Raw genomic sequence first — 22,447 nt, 5'->3', positions numbered from 1 at the left:
GTCCCTATTTATCCTGTATATAGCTTGTTTGTATATATTGATGTCTCCCTCATTAGATTGTAAGTTCCTTGAGGGCAGGAACAGTGTGTTTCTCCCCTATTTTTGTGTCCCTAAAGGTTAACACTGTACCTGGTACTTAATAGGAACTTAATGTTTATTAATTGTTTTGTTTTAAGGTGGTGAACTGAACCACAAATCAAACCTATGTTATCTGTTACCCTTAGTGTACCAAATTTGGTTTAAATCGTTTGCTTTTGTTGTTCCTGTCCTTAAACTATTGAGTGGTCCCATAGAAACTCTGTGTAGGCAATTATATAGAGAGTTACAGAGTAATTTGCCAAAATGATAGAAGCACAAAGAACTCTTCCACACAAGGAAGAATTGACCTCAGAAATTCACCCTTTGGAAACAAGTTTCTTATTTGACCAAGACTTGCTACCTATCCACTGATAGGGCTACCATTAGGTTCTTTGTAACTCAGCTATTGAAAGAAGCTTCTAATTGGTCTTCCAGCCTCAAGGCTCTGCTACCTCAAATAGCTGCCAAAGGGATTTTTCTTTAAACATAAACATTCCTTTTAAAACATTTACTTCCCTCAACCCAGCTGCTGTCCTTTTTCAATCTGCCATCACATAAATAAATGTTTCTTTTTTTTTTTTTAAACCCTTAATTTCGGTGTATTGTCTCATAGGTGGAAGAGTGGTAAGGGTGGGCAATGGGGGTCAAGTGACTTGCCCAGGGTCACACAGCTGGGAAGTGGCTGAGGCCGGGTTTGAACCCAGGACCTCCCGTCTCTAGGCCTGACTCTCACTCCACTGAGCTATCCAGCTGCCCCTGCCATCACATAAATAAAAACACAAGGGCAGCTAGGTGATACAGTGGATAGAGAGTGGGGCCTGAAATCAAGAAGACTCATCTTCCTGAGGGCAAATATGGCCACAGACACTAGCTGTGTAACTCTGGGCAATTCACTTCTCTCTGTTTGCTTCAGTTTCCTCATCTAGAAAATGAGCTGGAAAAGGAAATGGCAAACTACTCCAGTATCTTTGCTAAGAAAACCACAAATGGGTTCACAAAGAGTTGGACACAACTGAACAACAAATTAGAATCAAAAGTTACCAGTCTTATTTTCAATAAAAGCAAAATTTTAAATAAAGCTTCTGTTTAGCATTTAGAATCCTTCTCTTACCTGGCTACTATCTACTTTTCCAGTCGTCTATATCACTTCCCTTCATAAACTCCACAGTTCAGCCAGACTAGTTTCACTATTCCTCATATAACTTTCCATCTCTTCTCCATACATTTGCATAGGGTATCCCCAAACTGGTGCCAACTTGAATGCCATATTCTACATGAAATCTTTTCTGGTCCCTCCAGCTGCTAGTGACTCCCTACCATAAAAATTTTATTTTGTTTATATTCCATATATACTTAGAAGGCAGGTACTATTTTTCTCTCTTTATAACTAGCCCTGGTGTGCTTACTGTTGTGCCAAACACATAGTAGACACATAATAAATGCTGATTAATGGTTAATTTAGAAATCTGACTCATATTACCTTTAAAAATATTTTTTGAATAGTTGGCTCAGTGTATTGAGAGCCAGGCCTTGAGCCTGGAGGTCCTAGGTTCAAACTTGGCCTCAGATACTTCCTAGCTGTGTGACCCTGGGCAAGTCACTTAACTCCCATTGCCTAGCCCTTACCACTCTTTTGCCTTGGAGCCAATACACAGTATTGATTCTAAGACAGAAGGTAAGGGGTTTTTTTTAATTAATTTTAAAAAATTTGGAATAGTACCTTTAACCAGTTTTGCCTGATTTGCTTGTAAGCATATGCATGTTTGAAGTTAACATGAAAGCTATGTTATAGTCCTTCACTATACAAGATATAATTATAAAGAAAAGAAGCTAGTTTGGTTTACTCATCAAAACTAAGGAGGCAATGATCAAATGCTTTACAAGTTCCAACATGTTGCAACTTGCAGTAGCAAGAGAAAGAGGGAAATAGCCTAGTGGAAAGACTTGAAGATCTGAGTTCCTTCAGTTAATGATAACCTCCACTAATCTAAAAGTACTAAAATATGACAAAGGACTAGAACTATTCCCCCCTTCTTCCCCGTCTCTCAGACCCATAGATTATTTGAAGACACTGAAAATATAAGAACAAGAAAGTAAAGGATACTCTCCCTCTCAGCTGTAACCCTTGTGCATAGGTACATACATATACATACACAAACACTATCCTAATACTGGAAAGATCCCAGGGGCATATCAGTGCTGATACTTCTAATGAATTTTGAGGACCAAAAAATAATTGGAGGTAGAAATTCCTGTCATAATAATGATAATAGTTTACATTTCTATAATACCTTAAGGTTTACAGTCTCTTTACATACATGCCTGTGATCCTGGAAATCAGTAGCTCAAAAGTTTTGTCCACTTAACACAGTGGTTCCCAAACTTTTTTGGCCTACTGCCCCTTTCCAGAAAAAATATTACTTAGCACCCCTGGAAATTAATTTTTTAAAAATTTTAATAGCAATTAATAGGAAAGATAAATGCACCTGTGGCCATCACCGCCCACCAGGGGGTGGGGTGCCCACTTTGGGAATCACTGACTTAACAGATGAAATTGAGACTAAAATAAATTGATTATGCTATACTGCAAACATTGAATATAGAATGCTGAGTTAGCTACTGGGAGAGTTTCAAAATTTAGATAAGACATTTTCTGACAATAAGGAATTCACATTTCACCAATATGAGGGCCACTAATATACGTCATGTGTTATTGCTGGTAGATCAAGGGCAATCTCCTGGAACTGAGCTATGTTCCTCTGGTGGCACTTGGCTCAGTGCCAAAGGAGTTGTTCTTTGGATTAATATCATCCCATTATTAGTTCTTCCAAAGACAGTGGAAAGGGGTATAGCTGCCCCCAAAAGACTGACCTAGACATATGACAAGGAATGCTAACCACCTCCAAAGAAAGAACTGTTGGAGTTGGAATACAGATAGAAGCATATGATTTTTCTCTTTAGTTTATTTGTAGTTTTGGTTTTATATGATGATTACTCTCCTACAAAAATGATCAGTATGGAAATATGTTTTGCATAAGAATACATGTGTAACCCAGATTGAATTGCTATCCAGCTCTGGGAGGAGGCAAGGAGGGGAAGGAGGGAGATAATTAAGATCAGTGAAAAGTTGTTATTACATGTAATTGGTAAAATAAAATATCTTTATAATTAAAGAAAAAAAGACTGGCCACTGAACTAGAAAGAACTATACACTCAGATTTCAAAGTCTAGATCCAAAGTGAAGGTGAAATAATTGCTCAGTAATCTCACTGAGATTTAATGTTTAAAGTAGCAAACTCCCAGGGAGAATATAATAGAAATTATGGAGTATCATATCATGCTTTAAGTCTTTAGCAATTGGGGCTTATGAGTCTTTTGTGTATTAAACACTCATTTTTTTGCAAGAAGGGAATAAATAGCTGTCCTAAAACACATAGTACTTAACAACATAGTGCTTAATAAAGAGTCTTGACTTGACACCGAGTACATTTTTATTCCCTTTGGGGGACATTCTAGACATGATTCATATCTAAGCTTTAAGTGATTTTTCCCTAAGACTCCAGGTTGGGGGCATAAAGAGCTAGAGACAATGAGAACGAGCATAAGCTTTGTTTGTAGAATTCTGCCAGAATCCTTCGGGACTGAATTTGATCTGCAGGCATGAACAGAGAGCTAGGAGTCCCTTAGGGGAAAAAGCAAGTGCCTCAGTTCCTCTGGGCCTAGGTGTGGGATCTGTTGTTATCATATATTACCTCTAAATGCATTATAGAATTACAGAACAGTTCTATGTGACATCTGAAGGGAAAAGTCATTACAAACTGGGGATCTCAGGGAAAGGTTACTAAAGGAGAAGGCATTTGAATTGGCTATAGATGATGGGCAATATTCAACATGTGACAAAAAGTAGGAAATAAATTCCAGCATTAGAAACAATATGAGCATGAGTACAGAAATATGAGGGTATAATTAACTTTTTGGGAGGGCAGATAGGTTATATTTGAGGCTGAAAAGGTAAGGTGATACTAGAAGAGCCTTGAGTGCCAAGATAAGGAATTTGAATAAAGTATAGGAAATAGGGAACCACTGTAAGATTTTAGAAATGACACCACCAGATCTATGCATTAGACAAATTATTTTGGCAATGGTGCTAAGTATGGATTATATAAGGGAGAGAGCAAACAGAGGAGGCTTCTAGACCGATCTAAGGAATAATGAGGCGGCTACTAGAACAGTATCTTGAGAGGAATGGAAACTAGTGCCACATTTAAAAAGATCAGGAAAACTGGTCCATGAGACTTTAAGTTAAAAAACAAACAAACAAACAAAAAACCAAAACAACAAAAAACCAACCCTACCTTCTTATCTTATAATCAATACTAAGTATCAGTTCTAAGGTGAAAAAGAGTTAGGTAATTGGTTAAGCCCAGGGTCACACAGCTAGGAAATGTCTGAGGCCAAATTTGAATCCAGGACCTCCTATCTCCAGGTCTGGCTCTCAATACACTGAGTCACATCTAACTGCCCCATAAGACTTTTTAATTAGATATGGCAGGTAGAAAGAAAAGTCAAAGCCAACTCCAATATTACAAATATATTTGTGGGCAATTCCATGGACACAAAGATTGAAATTAGAAGCAGGTTTATGGAACTATACTGTAGGAAGTTTAAAGGATAGAACTGGGCTGGAATTCATAAGAGAAATCAAAACTGGAAATAATATTTAGAAGTCACTTATATGGAAATGGTAGTTAAAACTTCCGGAGAGAATGCAATTGTCAAAAAGAGGGTATAACAAATCATTAAATACTTACTACATGCCAAACACTAATGCCAAGCACCGGGGATACAAAGACAGAGGTTTAACAGTCTCTGCCTTCAAGGAGCTTATAGTCTATCTGAGAAAACAAACATGGATATTTATTAGGCATACATATGTGATGTGACCAGGTTTCTCTAGTTTTCCCTCAGTAAGAATTGATTTTCCTGTCAGCCAACAAAGATGTCACTGGGACTTGATAGGCTCTTGTCTCTTCTGACATAGCCTGCTGGTTACCTGAGAGCAGGTCTCACCCAGGTGGAGCCTGATTGTTCTAACTTGGTGGATTTCTGAAGATCACTCAAGTTACCATACCCTGTCCTACTGACCAAATGAGTTTTCCTTATAGAGGCAAGGAGGCAAAGGAATGGGAGAGGAAATGTCACATCCAGAAACCAGTGCCATTGAGTCCTTGTTGCATATCCTTATTTTGTGTAGGGTAGAATTTTAATGGAGTCCAAGAAGGCAGGGTCAGTTGAAGACCATTGGAACCAAGGTATAGAAGGGGACAAAGCCCCAAGCAGAAGAGTTGGTTTTGGGAAACTGATAGAAGGAGGAGGTGTTAACCTGCTATCTCCTGAATCAAGCAGACTCAAGCCATTACTGATCCTTTGGCATCTGTTCCTGTGACCATCTTTGAATTCTTGCCAAGTCTGACCCTGATTAAAGACCTAATAGAAATTAACAAGGAACTCAGGGAAGACAAAGATACAGAGACCTAGAATATCATGCAGGTAGAATTGGTAGAGGAATCAATCAGAGTAATGGCAAAGCAAAGAGCAAGCAAGAAACAGCAAAGGGGGAGGAGGCAGCAGTCCCTATTTTACCAATTTGTGACTGGACAGTTGTCCAGCTTGATTCTGGAATACTCCATGTTAAGGGATACAAGCCGTTCTCCAGTAGGGACCTAAAAATCTTAAAAAAGAGAATGCCCCCATTCTTTTCAGACCTATTCAAGGCAATCAAAAAATACCAGAGAGTGGTCAGGCTTTAACATCCCACATTTAAAGACATTGAGATCCTTTTATTGGAATTATTTACCCCCAGTGAAAAGGCTAAGTTCATTGCAGAGACTAGGAGCAACCCTAACCTAGCCTCTTGGCCACAGGAGTATGAGGACTTGGAATTGTCATCCCATGGGAACATGGCATTCCTATGATGTTGTAGGGAAGACATAGGTGAGGCAATGAAAATTCATACAAAGTGTCCCGATAGTTGGGGATGTTTTGAGAAACTGAGGCAAGGAGAATCTGAACATCCTAGCACTTTCCGGGATAGGCTGATATCGAAGCTGGGGAGAATATCCTCGGGTTCCAGGACATGTCTAAAAATAATCTCCAGCATGTCAGACTCCAGTTCATCAAAGGCGGTGCACTCCTGATCCTAACTTATTTTAAATTACATTGCCCAGGGTGGGAATCTCTATCCTTTGAAGACCTCAGGAAGACTGCATCTTACATCCATGCATCCCACAATAGAGAGCCTAATCCCATGAAGAACACTGACAAAGAAAAGGATAATATCATAGCAGACCATAAGAAGCAACTTAAGGAAGCTAAAACGACCTTAAAACAGAAAGAAATTGAGGAAATTAAGAACATAGCTTAGCAAACCCCAAATCTAATGAACCAGGGGCACCAGAGACAAAACAACACTGAAAGGAAATACTTTCTCTGTCAGAAATTTGACCATATTATTAAGGACTGTTATTACAAGACCCAAATTAATTTCAACACCAAGGGTAATAACAATAATAGAAGGAATACTTACAACAACTCAAGTATAATAACAACAACAATAACAATAGATATAACAACAACAGATCAAAATGCTGTGACCATGCATGTGTAAGCTCTAGTAGCAGTCCAAGTTTAGCCACGATGAAGAAATATGTTGCATAAGGAGTGAAATCATGTACAAATTTATGAATTGAGGAAGCTGTGTTAACACTAGAAACAAGAGAAAAGTGGTATAACAGTGGAAAGGCAAAAGAAAACAAAGAAGAGGAGCTGGGAAATGTAATAATAAATAATGGGCATGCTGAAGTAAAACTTGATTATAGGCAAAAGTCAGAAGAAGAGATGGAGATGAAACAGGATGTTATAGAGACTAGGAATAGAATCTATGGGATAAAAGACAGTGATTCAAAAACTGATAGCAAAAATATACTTGAACTTACACAAAACTTTGATTTAAACACAATTGAAATAGCATCGAATAATCATAATGACATTGCAATAGGAAAGACATTAAAAACATCAAATGCAAATATAAAATCTTTAGCAATACCTGAGAAATCTGGTACAGATATAAAGCAACATGAAGCATCAATAGAAAATTAACAAGGAAATCAATTAGATCAACCAATGCTAAAGCAATATGCAAATATAGAAAACAAAAGCTTAACTGGTTGTTCTGAACAGTGTCATACAAAGAAAGACACTGACAGCAAAAAAGAACCTATACAGACCATTGAGAAAGAAAGAGCTATATCCTTAAGCATTAACACAAGCCACTCTCCAGTACTATGCAATGCTGGAAGTAAAAGTACACAGAAAAACTGCCTTGAAAAAGAAGGGAGTCTGAAATTAGATCTCACAGTCAAAAGGTTTAAACCAAGACCAACCTTGAAGGAAGACTTAAGTCAAAAGCTGCCACATCTCCAAGTTTGTGTTACTTCAGGGATCCTCCACCTGAAGAAAACTTTCAATGCTTAAAGGACAAGCATAGAGAGGAACCCAATATAAAGCAAGCTGACAATGGAATGGAGAGAAACAGAACAACAGAAATGAACACAGAGTGCAAATTTAAATCAACAGCTCTGTCATCTATACAGGCTGTGCATAGCATCATGTTTCCTCCTACAGACATGGGATCTATGAGTGTGTTAATGGAAATTTGGGGTCCTTGGTCTTAATATCAAGATCCATGATATAAACTTTTTAAGAGGGAGATTTAAGGTATTTATAGATATATAATTAAAGTGTGGCCACCAGGAATCAACAATTCAGATTGATTCCGTAATTAAAATAGACCTAAGTCAGGATCGGGTTTAAGGTAGTTTATTTACAATTAGGAAGCTAAAAGGTAGGGAAATAGAGAGAGGGAGAGGCTAGTCCAGGCCTGTAGAGGCCTGGATGGAGAAAGAAGGTTAAAAGGCTAAATAAATGAGGCTACAAGCCACAAGGCCTAGCAATCAGATAGGCTAGAGCCTACTTAAAGGTAGAGTTTGGAAATGCCAAAGTAAGCCCAAGGAAGTCAGCCTAACTTACCCATGTGACCATTCAGAGTAGAATCTGCCTGAGGTCTCATCCAAGATCCTTCAGCTCCAAGTTCAAAGCCGGAACTCCTTAACAGGAAGTAACCAACATACTTGAAGAGATAGTGTCTCTTGTCACTTCCTGTGCGTCCACCTCTAATTCAAGTGGACAAATGGCAGCCTCCACACTGATTTGGACTGCCCAAAGGGCAGTCCCTTGTTCTTGATTTGTTACTTATTGTCATGTGTGAGTAACTCCATCCTCCTCCCCACTAAGGGAGGTGGGGATGACATCATCTCGGGTAGGTAGAGTTTTGACTATGAATAGGCTAGAGCTAATTCTATTTACACAACTTCCTGTGGACATTTAGAGAACTAGGAAACTACATTTCTCATGATTTCTCTTTTGTAATCCAGGTGGGCAGGAAGTGTGATTATGTAGACAAGGTATAAAGTCTCAGAACTTGATTAAGATGCTCTCTTTCCTGCAGAAGAAGCCAGGTGGGCACAGGTAATGGTGGGGCATTTGAATTAGATCTTAGCAGTGTAGAAAATATAGGTAATGGAGGGCACCAGGGATGTTCAAATATAATCTAAATAGTTGTGGGTACATACACTGGGTTGTAGGAGAGACTGGACCAGGATAAGGAATTCACTGGATTTATCTCAGGAATGGCAGTTGGTCTTAACTGTCACCCTGCTCTCCCTAGGCCAGAGTCTAGAAACAAGCAGGCAAGGTAAAAGGGGTTTAACAGCTTTAATTATGTTTAACTAAAAGGTGGGAAAGGGATTTCTATACTTAAAATCTAAAGGGCAAAACCACAGGGCAAGGGGAGGACTTATTCTACTCTAATCTAATTGATCCAGCAGGCTGGGCCCAAAGAGCGGTGCAGTCTCTGGGAAGATGATTCAAGCCTGGAACCAGCCAGTCTTGAACAGCACAGCTATGGATCAGAAGGGTGGCTTTGAATGTTCTCACAGTTTTCCAAAGAGGTTCACAGGATGCCAAAATCCTAGGTGGTCCTAGATACCAAGAAGAGTAAATAAACTTGAGGTGCTGTCCACCAGGTCTCAAACTCCTCCTCTGCTTGGTTCTGCTCTGTAGGTCTTCTCCTCTTGCTGGAAATCCACCTCCACTCAGGATCCCAAGGAAATCAGGAAGCAGGGTCTGAGATCTCCCTGGGCTGGCAACAGTTTGCCCACCACTAATGGAGTCTCTTTTTCAGGGTACAAGGCACTCCTTCCTGCTCCTTTATTCCATCTTAGAATTCTCCAGCTTCAGCCTGCTAGATGAACCTTAATTCTTTTTTTTCCCCCTTAACTTCTGTGTATTGGCTCATAGGTGAAAGAGTGGTAAGGGTGGGCAATGGGGTCAAGTGACTTGCCCAGAGTCACACAGCTGGGAAGTGTCTGAGGCCAGATTCAAATCTAGGACCTCCTGTCTCTAGGCCTGACTCTCAATCCACTGAGCTACCCTGAACCTTAATTCTTAATTAATTACTACCTAATCTTCCTCACAACAGCAGGCATGTGACCTTAATTACCAATATGGATTTAAATAAACTATTAAATATTTTGAATATATCCATCTATATCAATATTATTTTTAACAGTTTTGGCAACCAGAAGTTTGGAAATGTACCTCTCAGTTTTTCAGATAGCCTACCAAGCCAGGCAACTCTGAGAGCATTTAAAATCCTCTCCAGAGCTATGGACATGCTTCTGCCATTTTTGTGCTTTTATTTTTGGCCACTTTGCTCAGTTCTTTTGAGAATTTTATTAAAAGGGGAAAGTTTTTGGTTTTTCTCTCCCAACCCCTCCATTCTCCCCAGCCACAATGGATATTTTTTTGGGAAAGGGGAATGCTATTTTTCTCCAATAGCCTGTTCCTGGCTTCTAGTTTATACATTCCCCTTTGATTTGGTTTCAAGGACTGCTGGACCCTCCCTGGGTCCCTAGCTGTTTCCTACCCAGTGCTTATCCCAGCTCCTGCTAAGCTGAATGCCTGACCTTCTGCCCAAATGCCAATGCCCTGCCTGCTGCTGCTGACTCTCCTTCCTCTGACTCCTTCTTTCCCACCCCAGCTGCCCCTGCCAGTTGATGCCAATCCCAGAGACTGCTGCTGCTGCTGCTGCTTAAGATTTGGGAAGTATACAAAGAAAAGACCCCCTTTCTCTCTCATTTCACACACCTGGGACCTTCCCAGGGGTGTTTCCTCATAGACATTAATGACTTTTAACCTGAAAAAAGCTTCTCTAGCTATCTCCCTCTCCCCACAAGCCCTCCAAGTAGTTCTTCTAAAACCTGACCTAGTCCTCCCCCGAAAAGCCCTCCACATGGGATCTCCAACCTGCAGCTTTCTCTAGCCCCTACCCCAAACAGGAAATAGAATGGCAAGCATAGACCAAATGGCCTATTTCAAACTATTCCTTGCGATTATCTTTCCTGAAACTCAGGGGAGGAATTCACCCACACACACACTAGGCCTGCCCAAGACTTTGAACTATATACCCTTATGGAGTCATCCACACTGTGCTCAGTGCAGAGTTCAGTTAAAAAGAACTTGAAGGGGGCAGCTGGGTAGCTCAGTGGATTGAGAGCCAGGCCTAGAGACAGGAAGTCCTAGGTTCAAATCTGGCCTCAGACACTTCCCAGTTGTGTGACCCTGGGCAAGTCACTTGACCCCCATTGCCTACCCTTACCAATCTTCCACCTATAAGTCAATACACAGAAGTTAAGGGTTTAAAAATTAAAAAAAAAAAAAAAAGAACTTGAATAGGACCAGAGGTGGATTTTAAAACCTCAGACTGCATGGGTTTCTTTTTTAAAGTGTCTATCTTATTTATTTTGCTGATTAGTTTTGTGAATTAATTTTATTGTTTTGTTGATTTTTCTGTTGCACTGGATCATTTTAAGCTACTGAAGTTTTGGCTGCTAGATTAATTCTGTTCATGATTTTATTGTAACTCACAAATAGTGTACAAATCTATTAGAATTGGTAAAAAGGGTTTTTGACTGCATTACTTGTAATCTGTTCCTTATGTTGTATTTCTTGATTTCTTTAAGGTTTTAATTTTTTTCTAAGCTTACCTGTATTAATTTAATTGTTATCCATACCACTTATGAACATCTTAAACATTTTTTAAGTTGTAAAAAGCCCATAAGCCTTATGTATACTGGATACTAGATTTGTCACCTCAACTATAGGATCACATGCCTTAAGTTTTTATTCTATCTTGATAATTGTGTACAATCTTGAAGATTTTAATGCCTTGAGAATTTAAATTATAATTTTATAAGAGGTCTTTAAGATTGACTTTAGATGTCTAATACCCTTCTATATAAATGATAAGGTTTTATATATATTTATTATAATGTTGTACTAAAGGGAGGAAAAAAATAAAAAGAGGAAACAAATGGAAGTTTCCTGTCTAAGCTTTTATATATTTCACAGGAAGCCAGGAGAGCTCCTGTATGCTTGATGTTTTGTCTGTTGTGGCTTGCTTTTCCATCAGAAGGATCTAGAATTCCTGAGGATAACTTAGACCCAGAAGTTTTTTTAATCAGATTTTTTTTAGGCTCTGCCCCACAATTGCCATGGAGGCAGTAATAGAGTTTCTTAAGAAAATATCTTAGCCAAGGTTGAATGATTTACTATACCTGTTGAATTTGTGACAAGTATACAATTTTTAAACATCATAGCAAGTGGTTATAATAATGGGTTTGTTTGCTATTGTCTTTAAATGTGTTATTGGAAATTATGGTATTTTATTTGAAAGTGCATTATGAATCTGCTATTTTGTAAAAACCATTTACAATCACAGTTCATTCAAAAGTTTAACAGGAAATAGATCTCATTTTTAGGTGAAAAAAACCTTTCACTAATTCTAAGCTATATATTTTTTTTTATTTTTAAAACATTGTTTTATTGACTTTCCTTATAAGTGCAATACAATTTGTTTTTTTCTTTTTCTCATTTTTATACTTGAAAACATTGTATTTTTCCCTGAATTTTTAAATTTTCTTATTGCTTTTCCTTTTAATTTTTTTAATAGTGTAATTGACTCTTTTTCCCTTTTTATCATTTTGCACTGAAAGTACATATAATCAATATTAATCCTTTTTTGATTTTACAATAAATATAAATATATATTTGCTATAATATTAATGCATACCTAAAAAGCCTTAGACTATGGTAACCTGCCAATTATTGGTAATTATTATGGGACTGTGATTAATGTCTCTCTGTCTGATTCCAGGAGAAGGGAGCAAAAGAGCCACAAGGTCATGGAGACAGACTGAGAATCTGCAAAGTGCCAAGGAGCAAAAGGTCATTCTGATCATGGATTGAGGAAGTTCTATGCCAGTACTGAAGGGCTTGAAACTAGTGTTTGAGGTTTGGGGTTACAGTTTTTCTAATATGTTAGAGGCCAGACTTCCCCAGAGTTTCATTTCCTAGATGAGCACCTAAGATTGGCTATCATTGTGGCTCATTCCCTGAGAAGGTGCAGGCAAATCAGACCAGGGAAAGACACTTCCCTTGCGCACATATTTGGTCCTCTTATTTCTCTTATATATAGAATGACAACTTTCTGTAGTCCTGGCTCCTGAATGGGTAATTACAAACTGCTTAAATCACTTTAATTGGGCCTTGATTCAAGGACTTATTATAAGTTTATTTTTCCTTACATTTTTTGCACATAAGACTTTGACATTTTACATTTCATTCACAAGGTTTTTTTTCCCTCTTTTATTTGGATTTTATTTTTTTTAATTTCTTCTGCCAATTGATTTCATACAACCCCATGACTCAGCTATGTATCCTTAGCTGACCTGGGGTACCCTCTTCAGGAGAGAATGTGTTATTGATTTTCCTCAGGGGTGTATGTAAGTTTTATAATCATAATGTCTGTATTATAATCTATAATGTAAAATTTTAAGTCTTTTGGGAGTAATTTCAGGGGGGAATGTAAAATTCTCCTCAGAAAGGAACATGTGTTTTATAATCTATAAATGTGAAGTTTAAATTCTTTGAGAGTAATTTAGGATGAGAAATTTGCCATCCCCCCAGAATCCAGACAACGAACCTGTTTGGAGAAGGCACCATGAAGATGCCTGAAGAGCCTTCACTGGATCATGAAGATTCAAAATGAACTTTGGGGTGCAGTTGATTGAACTATGGGGAGTTGAATGCATTTGTTTTGAATGTACACTCTTATGCCAATAGGGGACTGCACCAATTGGCTTTTTGTCAATGTGGCTAGTTTTTGTCCTCTTTTTCTTTTATCCCCAAATTTCTGTAATTTAAAAGTTATGTTTACAAGAGCATTCAAGGAGACCAGTCTCTTTCTGCTCTCAGAGGGGAATGTGTTAGTGGAAATTTGGGGTCTTTGGTCTTAATATCCAAGATCCATGATTTAAACTTCTTGTGGATGTTTAGAGGACTTGAAATCTACATTTCCCATGATTCCTCTTTTGTAGTCTAGGTGGGCAGGAAGTGTGATTACGTAGACAAAGGTATAAAGTCTCAGAACTTGATTAAGATGCTCTCTTTCCTGCAAAACAAGCCAGGTGGGCAGAGGTAATGGTGGGCCATTTGAATTAGATCTTAGCAGGCATGTGGCCTTCTTAATTACCAATATGGCTTTAAATAAACTATTAAATATTTTGAATTTATCCATCTATATCAATATTATTTTTAACATGAGTCATACACAAAGTACAGGCATGGACTCACAGCATTGGGGTGTAATGAATGAACAACAATACATTCCCAATACAGACAAGGGATTTCCTCTAATGCAAGCTTTTCCTGAATCTAACTTTGCAGACAAGACTATACAACATGACAAATCAGGACAAATCATTTTACATCTGCCAAAACAGTCTCTCAAGCATCATTGATTGCTATTCCTAGAGCAATTGGAAGATGATGAGAAACAACATTATGAGGGAACTATCTTTGAGATCCCCAAAGATATTCCCGATGAAGTTTGGGCAAAACACTTTACAGATATAGGGATTTTAAAGTCAGCAACTCCTGTCAAGATTGAAGTGAAAGAGAGCATTCCACCTAAGATATCCCAATACAGAATGAGCAAAGAAGCCACAAAGAGTATCAGACCAATAATACTCTTGCCTATTAGAGAAAGGCATTCTGGTCTGGACTATCTCAGAATATAATACCCCTATAATACCTATCAAGAAGCCCAAAAAAGATGCCCAGGGTAACACACAATGGAGATTTGTGCAGGATTTGAGGGCAGTAAACAACTTTGTCAAGAAATGTCATGCAGTGGAGGCAGCTGGGTAGCTCAGTGGATTGAGAACCAGGCCTAGAGACAGGAGGTCATAGGTTCAAATCTGGCCTCAGACACTTCCCAGCTGTGTGACCCTGGGCAAGTCACTTAACCTCCATTGCCTACCCTTACCACTCTTCTGCCTTGGAGCCAACATTGGCTCCAAGGCAGAAGGTAAGGGTTTAAAAAAAAAAAAAAGAAATGTCATGCAGTGGTTCCAAGTCCAGCCTCAATAATTTCAGAGATCCCCAGTAATGCAGAGTGGTACACTGTGGTAGACTTGTGCAGAGCCTATTTTAGTATCCCACTGGACAAAGACAGCCAAAAGATATTTGCATTCACATGGGAAGGGGCCCAAATATCATGACAGTATCTCCTGTAGGATTCTCAGAATCTGCCTCCATCTTTTGCCAGATTCTAAAAAGAGACCTTGAATCCATTACCTTTACTAAGAGCAAGTTAGTGCACTATGTGGACAACATTTTTCTAATGTCACCAAATGCCCCAGTATGTCAGAGAGACAGTAAAATCCTTTTGAGGAGCTTTGCAAAAGAGGGCACAAGGTATCAAGAGCAAAACTGCAGGGGGTTATTCCAAGAGTGGACTATCTAGGCTTTATATTAGAAAAGGGCACAAAAAACGATTTCCCAGAAGAGGGTGGCAGATATTCAGAAGCTGTGCATGCCAAAGACCATGAAATAGCTCTGTACAATCTTAGGAGTGACAGGATTTTTCAGGCAATGGATTCCTGATTTTGGTCTAATATATAAACCACTGATAGACTTGACCAGGAAGATAGTCTCAGAACCCTTGAAACTTACAAGAGAGTACAAGCATGCAATAGAAAAGCTAAAAAACAGCTATAGTGACAGCTGCAGCCCTTGGAATACTGAACCACTCCAAACCATTCCATTTGTTTATACATGAAGACAAGGGTATTGCATCTGCAGTGTTAATGCAAACCCTGGGAAATCAATTTAGACCCATAGCATACTATAGCTCTCAGTTAGATGTCATTGCCAGAGGATGTCCCTGTGCTTAAGAGCCATTGCAGCAGCAGCCCTGATGATCAGAAAATCATCTGACCTGGTACTGGGATGCATGCTCAGGGTATATTCACTACACCAAATAGAATCCATCCTGAGGAACAGCAACCTGCAAGCCTTTACATCTCAAAGGTTATCCCAATATGAGATTGTGTTGCTAGGCAATGAAAATATAACCTTTCATTGTTGCAAAGAAATCCATCCAGCAACCATGATGCCAGACCTACCATTAGAAGGGAAACCCATACACGACTGCAACGACACCTTGGAAATAGTACAGAAAACTAGAGAGGATTTAAGAGATATTCCCTAGGTAGGAGCAGAATGAACAGTCTTTACCAATGGTTCTTCCTATGTGGTAGATTGGGAAAGATTCACAGGCACAGCTGTTGTGACACAGACAACTGTGCTTTGGTATGCAACCCTACCAAAGACAATGAGTGCACAAGGGGCAGAGATCCTGAATCTCACCAGAGCTCTCCAGATAGGCAAAGACAAGAGAATCAGTGTGTACATAGATTCCCAATATGCATTCAATGTGGTACACACTACAGGTCAAACCTGGAAATACAGAGGCTTCATTTCATCTGGAGGAAAGCAAATTGCTTATGGGGACATCATTTTACAACTCCTCGAAGCTGTCCATTTGCCCAGAGAGGTTGCAGTGATGCATTGCTGAAGTCTTCAACAGGGAGAAGATAGTATAACATTAGGGAACCATAGGGCCAACATAACAGCCAAGTATAGAGCTAGATTTTGACCCATACATATTTTAAACTTCTCCTTGATGGATGAAGCAGATTTAAAACAAGCTTACACCCCAAGGAAGTGGAAGACTGGAAAAAACATCCAGGGGCCAAGCTAGTAAGAGGAATATGGTTCTCAGCTTCAGGAAAACCCATCTTGCCAGAAGTATTATACTATCCTCTGTGCAATGCAATTCATGAAAAAGGGCACTATGGAACTCAGGCCATAATTGACAGTGTACAATGGTACTGAACAGCGAAAGGCATATCAACCTATGCCATTAGAGTGTGTCAAAGTGTAAAACCTGCTTGCAGTTTAATCAGGGTATGACCAGGGTCAAAGGGCTCAGAGGCAGACCATTGGTTCACACTCTATTTGAATGCTTGCAGTTAGAATACATAACCATGCCTAAATGCAGAGGGTTCAAGTATGCACTCGGCATCACTGATCATCTGACAAGGTAGCCAGAGGTATATCCAACAAAAAAGAACAATGCTGCATTTGTGATAAAAATCCTTATGAGAAATTATCCCAAGGTTTTCCATTCCATCCAAAATTGATTCAAGCTGTGGATCTCACTTTGTGCATTCCATATTGCAAGAGGTCTACAAAACTTTGGGAAAAAATGGAATTTACCACAGTGCGTACCATCCAGAAAGTTTGGGGCAGGTGGAATGATTTAACAGGCAAATAAAGACACTAATTGGAAAGGTCTCTTCAGAAATGGACAGATGCTTTTCCAATAGTCTTGTTCTATTTAAGAAGCCAACCCAGTGGGGACACATATCCATTCCCATTTGAACTTCTCTATGGTCATGCACCATGGCATGGCACACCTCAAAAAACAACTTACTTGCCCATGCTTGGCGTTGAATGCAAACTGTATGAATATATCAAGTCTCTACAAGACAGGTTCAAGGAATGACACTAACTTGGGCTATTAAGCCAAAGAATTCTGCTTGATTTTAGCCTACACAATTTAAAACCAGGAGATATGGTGTATGTAAGAAATTTCACCAGGATATCCATAGTAGACTCCAAATGGTTAGGACCATATCAAATTTTGTTAACAACTCCTACAAGTGTGAAGGTGCAGAACAGAGATCTGTGGTTCCACATAAACATGTAAAACCAGTAAAAGGAAACATAAATGAAGAAAATCCAGTAATAGAAACACAATTAGATCCACACATTGCTGAAACAGAAGATGCTGAGATTGAGATACAAAAAAAATCATTTGCAAAATCCAAAATCAGTGCAATTCACAATAATTATAAAACACAATCAACACAATTATAACAACACAACCACAACAGATCCAGTATAAGAAGATGTGATTCTCCAGGCAACTAGTGACTATAGGCAAATATGATTCTAGTATAGAGGAAGGCCCGAAGAACAGAAAATCAACAAGCTGTAAAGACCATCAGCAGAAGCAGTATAAGAAAGGACACTGAAAAGAACTATGAACTTTATAATGCAATTGCAACAAGAAGAGGACTAAGGAAATGGGTTATGTAAGACAGTTGCCTCGGTAAACACAATGCACAATGAAACACCACACTATAGGATGGCATACAACACTACACAATGTACAAGAAAAGAAGTGTGACTCTACAGACAACAGGGTAGACAATGAACGATTTTCAACAAAGGGTGAGTATATGCAGTCATCAGTACACAAAAGACATGATACACAACACAAAACTGATTCTTAGCATGGACCTTGTGTAAATAAATGAGTGTCTGCAGATCATGTAAATATGAAATATAAATATGAAATGTATATATACTTGTGCATATTGTACATAATTGCAGTCTCATATGATCTTAACCATATCAGGAGATCCCTTGATTTCTTTATTTGTCTAACATCACTATGAATGAATCCTTGCTTGTAAAAATGTATCATAATGTAAATATTCTACATTTGTACATATTGTAACATAGAAATATATATAGTGACTACTACCACTATACAAGTTAGGTTAAGGATTACTAATAAAATTAGGACATTAAGAAATTAGGGACAGATAGAGCAGGAAAGTTGAAAAACATGGAGCCAGAACAGGGAAAGAGATAAGAATATATAAGCAAAAGTAAGGATAAATAAGGGAACTAACATAGTAACATAGGAAGAATGAGGAATAGTAACCTAAATAACAACTTAGATAAGACAGTGAGTGTAATCGCTTGAGTAAATAGTTCCTATTATAGAACTATGCTGATCCTATTGTAGGACCATAAGACATTTATGTTACTTTTGGTTTTGGAAGTGAGTTAAGATTTTTTTTCTATGGCTTTGCAAAGTTAGACATTGTTTTGTTGAAAAAGTTTATTGTTGCATAATTGTTTTAACATTTTCTGAAATATTTATACCTGTATTGATTGAAAAACCCCATCCCTTCACCAAAAAACTTTCCTTTGCCCTTCTCAGCTCATTGTTAGACAGGATAAGATAGAATAAGACATTAGCTAAGTGTTTTATTATGTTGGGGAAGGGGAACCACATGGGTAGTTACATAAAATAGTTAGGAAACGTTTTAGGGAAAACTTAAGCAGGATTTTAAGCTAAAATCCTGTCAAACAAAAACTGGGATTATTATAGGGTAGAATTTTAATGGGGCACACCAGAACCCCAAGAAGGCAGGGTCAGTTTGGGGATCTGATAGGAGGAGGAGGTGTTAATCTGCTATCTCCCTAATCAAGCAGACTCAAGACATTACTGACCCTTTAGTATCTGTTCCTGTGACCATCTTTGAATTCCTGCCAAGTCTGACCCTGCACTCAAAGACTGCTGAGAGATATCAGAGACTCATTTAAGAGCCAATTTCTCTATCTTTAACATCATCAACAGACACCTTCAATAATAGGAAGGAAAGCCTAGTAGACAGAGGGGAAGATAAATTGAGGCTTGGGGCTTTTGCCCTGGCCAGATTCAAAGACTTCTTAGGCTTCAATAGATATTCAATACAGATCTCCCATATCCTCTTTCCTTCACCCTTCCTTCCTTCCCTCTACTTCCAGTCTGTTATTAAAACATTTATATCAGTTCAGATAGCGTTTGATCCATGCAACCAAGTATTTAAGGGGAGAACAAGCCATAGACTTACCTGAGAAGCTTCAATCAGTTTCAACTGAAGTTCAGTTAGGCAGGGAAAAGCTGTGAAGAAGTTTGTCTGACTATCTCAGTCAGTTTACATCACAGACAGACAAAAGATCTCTCTCTTTACTGGGAAACATTTTCCTCATCCAATCCTGAGAGTAAGGAGTGTATCAATCCACTCTTTATAGGGAAGCCATTAGCCTATAACCCCAAAAATAATTCAGCAGGCTCCTGAGCTGATCTGTTCTTATGGTGTGTTTGATTGTTTTTTTCTGTTTTCTAAGTATTACTTGAGCTTGACTGCAATACAGTAGAAAGTAAAGAAAAATTCTTCAAGAGCATCAGTATTAAAACAGGGATTTGCAAGAAATTAATATTAGCTAATTTCTTTGTGAAGACAGAATAAGGAGGAGAAAAATGATATGCATGCCATACAGTGGTAGGACCTCACAAACTACATAGTGCTCATCTCTACCCCATACTCTACCAATTTTAATAATTTTAATTTAGATTGTTTTATATAGTTTCTAGCTCAGCTTGATTGTTATTAGACTGGTAGTCATTAAAATTAATTTTATACAGAAGTATTTTTAAAATGATTAGCTTGTTTTATTTCTGATATTGAATTATTCAGTGATAATTGTAGTTACTATTGTTCAAAGGAGAGAGCACAATCAAGAGTCAGGGAAGATTTGAGTTTGAATCCTGCCTCAGGAATACTTTAGTTCTGTAATTCTGGGCAAGTCACTTAACCTCAAGTGCCTCAGTTTCTATAACTGTAAAAGCAATAAAGTGATAATATCTACCTCCTAAGGATTAAGTGAATTAATTATAACGTAAAGTGCTTTGTAGACAATAAAGTATTATTAGCTATTGTTATGATTATTAGTTGCAATCATACAGTTCAATTATAAAGTGACAAAAGATGATTTTAAGAAAATTTTTTACAACTTTGTAAGTTACTCCAGATTTCCTTCTGAATATTGTTTCAGTACAGAATGAAAATTAAGCTCACTTTCAAATATTCAGTATTAAATCCACAGGCTTTGGAAGAGGACTATAATGGATTGAAAATACATTCTCCTATGGCTGACACCAATCCTTTTAAAGCAACAAATAACGTTACAGGTGCCCTGGCCGTGTCTTATGACTATAAGGTCACAAAATTCCCCCCAAACTCTGTCAAGCCAGTAAAAGTTTGCTGCAATATGTAACTATTTTCCTTTAAGACATCTAGCAAATTATTCTCTTTATACCCTCACAATTATATTTCTTTCAGCACAAATCTCTACTTGTTCCTATCAGGTTGCTTTTCTCATCTACATCCTCTTTGGTGCCATTCCTATTTCCTTTGAAAGCAGTTCTTAGGGATTATGATGTTAAGGTCCAAGTGAAGTGTTCTACTATCCTTGATAAAGAAGACTTTTTTTGGTAATAATTTCCACAAATCTTTCCCACTTCTATAGTTCCCTCTATCAATATCCTTGAATGCCCTTGGGATGACTTCACTTAATTAGATATCTTGCCAAGCTTTTTCTAGACTGGTTTCTTCCCTTCATTATTTCTCCATTATGAGATTACATTGCTCAAAATGGGCTATCCTCCTTTGTAAGATTTCACAAATAAATTTTTATTATGTTCTTGTGTCTTTCTTTGACAAGCCTCTCTGGTAAAGAAAACTTTTGCTGAGTAAAGGGCTTTATACATGGTTTTGGTCTCCTTGTAACAATTAATTTACATTGGTTTACCTTCTAGATGAAATTATTATAGATGGATAACATTTCTGTTGTCCCATTTAAACATTTTAAATAGCTGGTTTAAATCAAGGTTAAAGCTTCTTAACTATGTCCTTTATTTTTATATGATCACTGCTTAACACAGTGCTTGCACCAGCACATAGTAAATCATCCCTTCTACCTGTCTCCCAGTATCACCTCCCCTGCTCAACTAAACTCTTTGATAAAACAGAACCTCTGCTTTTTCTCCTCTCTCTTAAAACACCTTTAGTTTAGCTTCTCTTCTCCAAAGTTAACAATGATGTCTTAACTGCTACTTCTAATAGCATCTTGATTCTCATACTTATTGCTTTCTCTATCCTTTGACACTGCTGACCACTTTTTTTCTTCTCTGAATTGTCTCTGGTCACTACCCTCCATTCTCTTTTGCTGTACCTTCATTCATGTAATGAACACTAACTGTTGGTGTCCTCCCATAGCACTTTCTTGGACTTACTTTTCTTTCCCCTTTATACTCTTACTTTGTGATCTCATTACCTCCTATGGGTTCTGTAAGATTAAAAATTAATATCCAAATACTCTTAGTATTACATTTATTTATTTTTTTTGTTTTTTTCCAAACATTTATTAATATTCATTTTTAACATGGTTACATGATTCATGCTCCTCCTTTCCCCTTCACCCCCCGCACTCCCCATACCCATGGTCGATGCACATTTCCACTGGTTTTGTCATGTGTCCTTGATCAAGACCAATTTCCAAATTGTTGGTAGTTGCATTGGTGTGGTAGTTTCGAGTCCACACCCTCAATCATGTCCACCCCGACCCATGCGTTCAAGCAGTTGTTTTTCTTATATGTTTCCTCTCCTGCAGTCCTTCCTCTGAATGTGGGCAGCATTCTTTACCATAAATCCCTCAGAATTGTCCTGGGTCACTGTATTGCTGCTGGTACAGAGGTCCATTACATTCAATTTTACCATAGTATATCAGTCTCTGTGTACAGTGTTCTTCTGGCTCTGCTCCTTTCGCTCTGCATCTGTTCCCGGAGGTCTCTCCAGTTCGCCTGGAACTCCTCCAGTTTATTATTCCTTTTAGCACAATAGTATTCCATCACCCGCATATACCACAGTTTGTTCAGCCATTCCCCAATTGAAGGACATACCCTCCTTTTCCAATTTGTTGCCACCACAAAAAGCGCAGCTATGAATATTTTCGTACAAGTCTGTTTATCTATGATCTCTTTGGGGTACAAACCCAGCAATGGTATGGCTGGATCAAAGGGCAGGCATTCTTTTATAGCCCTTTGAGCATAATTCCAAATTGCCAGCCAGAATGGCTGGATCAGTTCACAGCTCCACCA

General features: G+C 38.3%; 1 protein-coding gene across 1 annotated transcript in view; it reads right to left on the bottom strand.

Annotated features, from left to right (window-relative positions):
* NDC80 (NDC80 kinetochore complex component) overlaps positions 1–22,447 on the bottom strand; it is a 75,045-nt gene that overhangs the window by 5,139 nt on the left and 47,459 nt on the right. The window contains exon 10 of the mRNA XM_044683045.1: positions 10,124–10,287. Within this exon, the coding sequence (XP_044538980.1) occupies positions 10,124–10,287 (164 nt within the window). The remainder of the gene's footprint in view (positions 1–10,123; positions 10,288–22,447) is intronic.

Source organism: Gracilinanus agilis, chromosome 1 (genome assembly GCF_016433145.1).
Source record: "Gracilinanus agilis isolate LMUSP501 chromosome 1, AgileGrace, whole genome shotgun sequence".
Lineage (NCBI taxonomy): Eukaryota > Metazoa > Chordata > Mammalia > Didelphimorphia > Didelphidae > Gracilinanus > Gracilinanus agilis.
The sequence above is the reverse complement of the archived record's forward strand: the minus strand, read 5'-3'. Positions and strand labels throughout refer to the sequence as shown.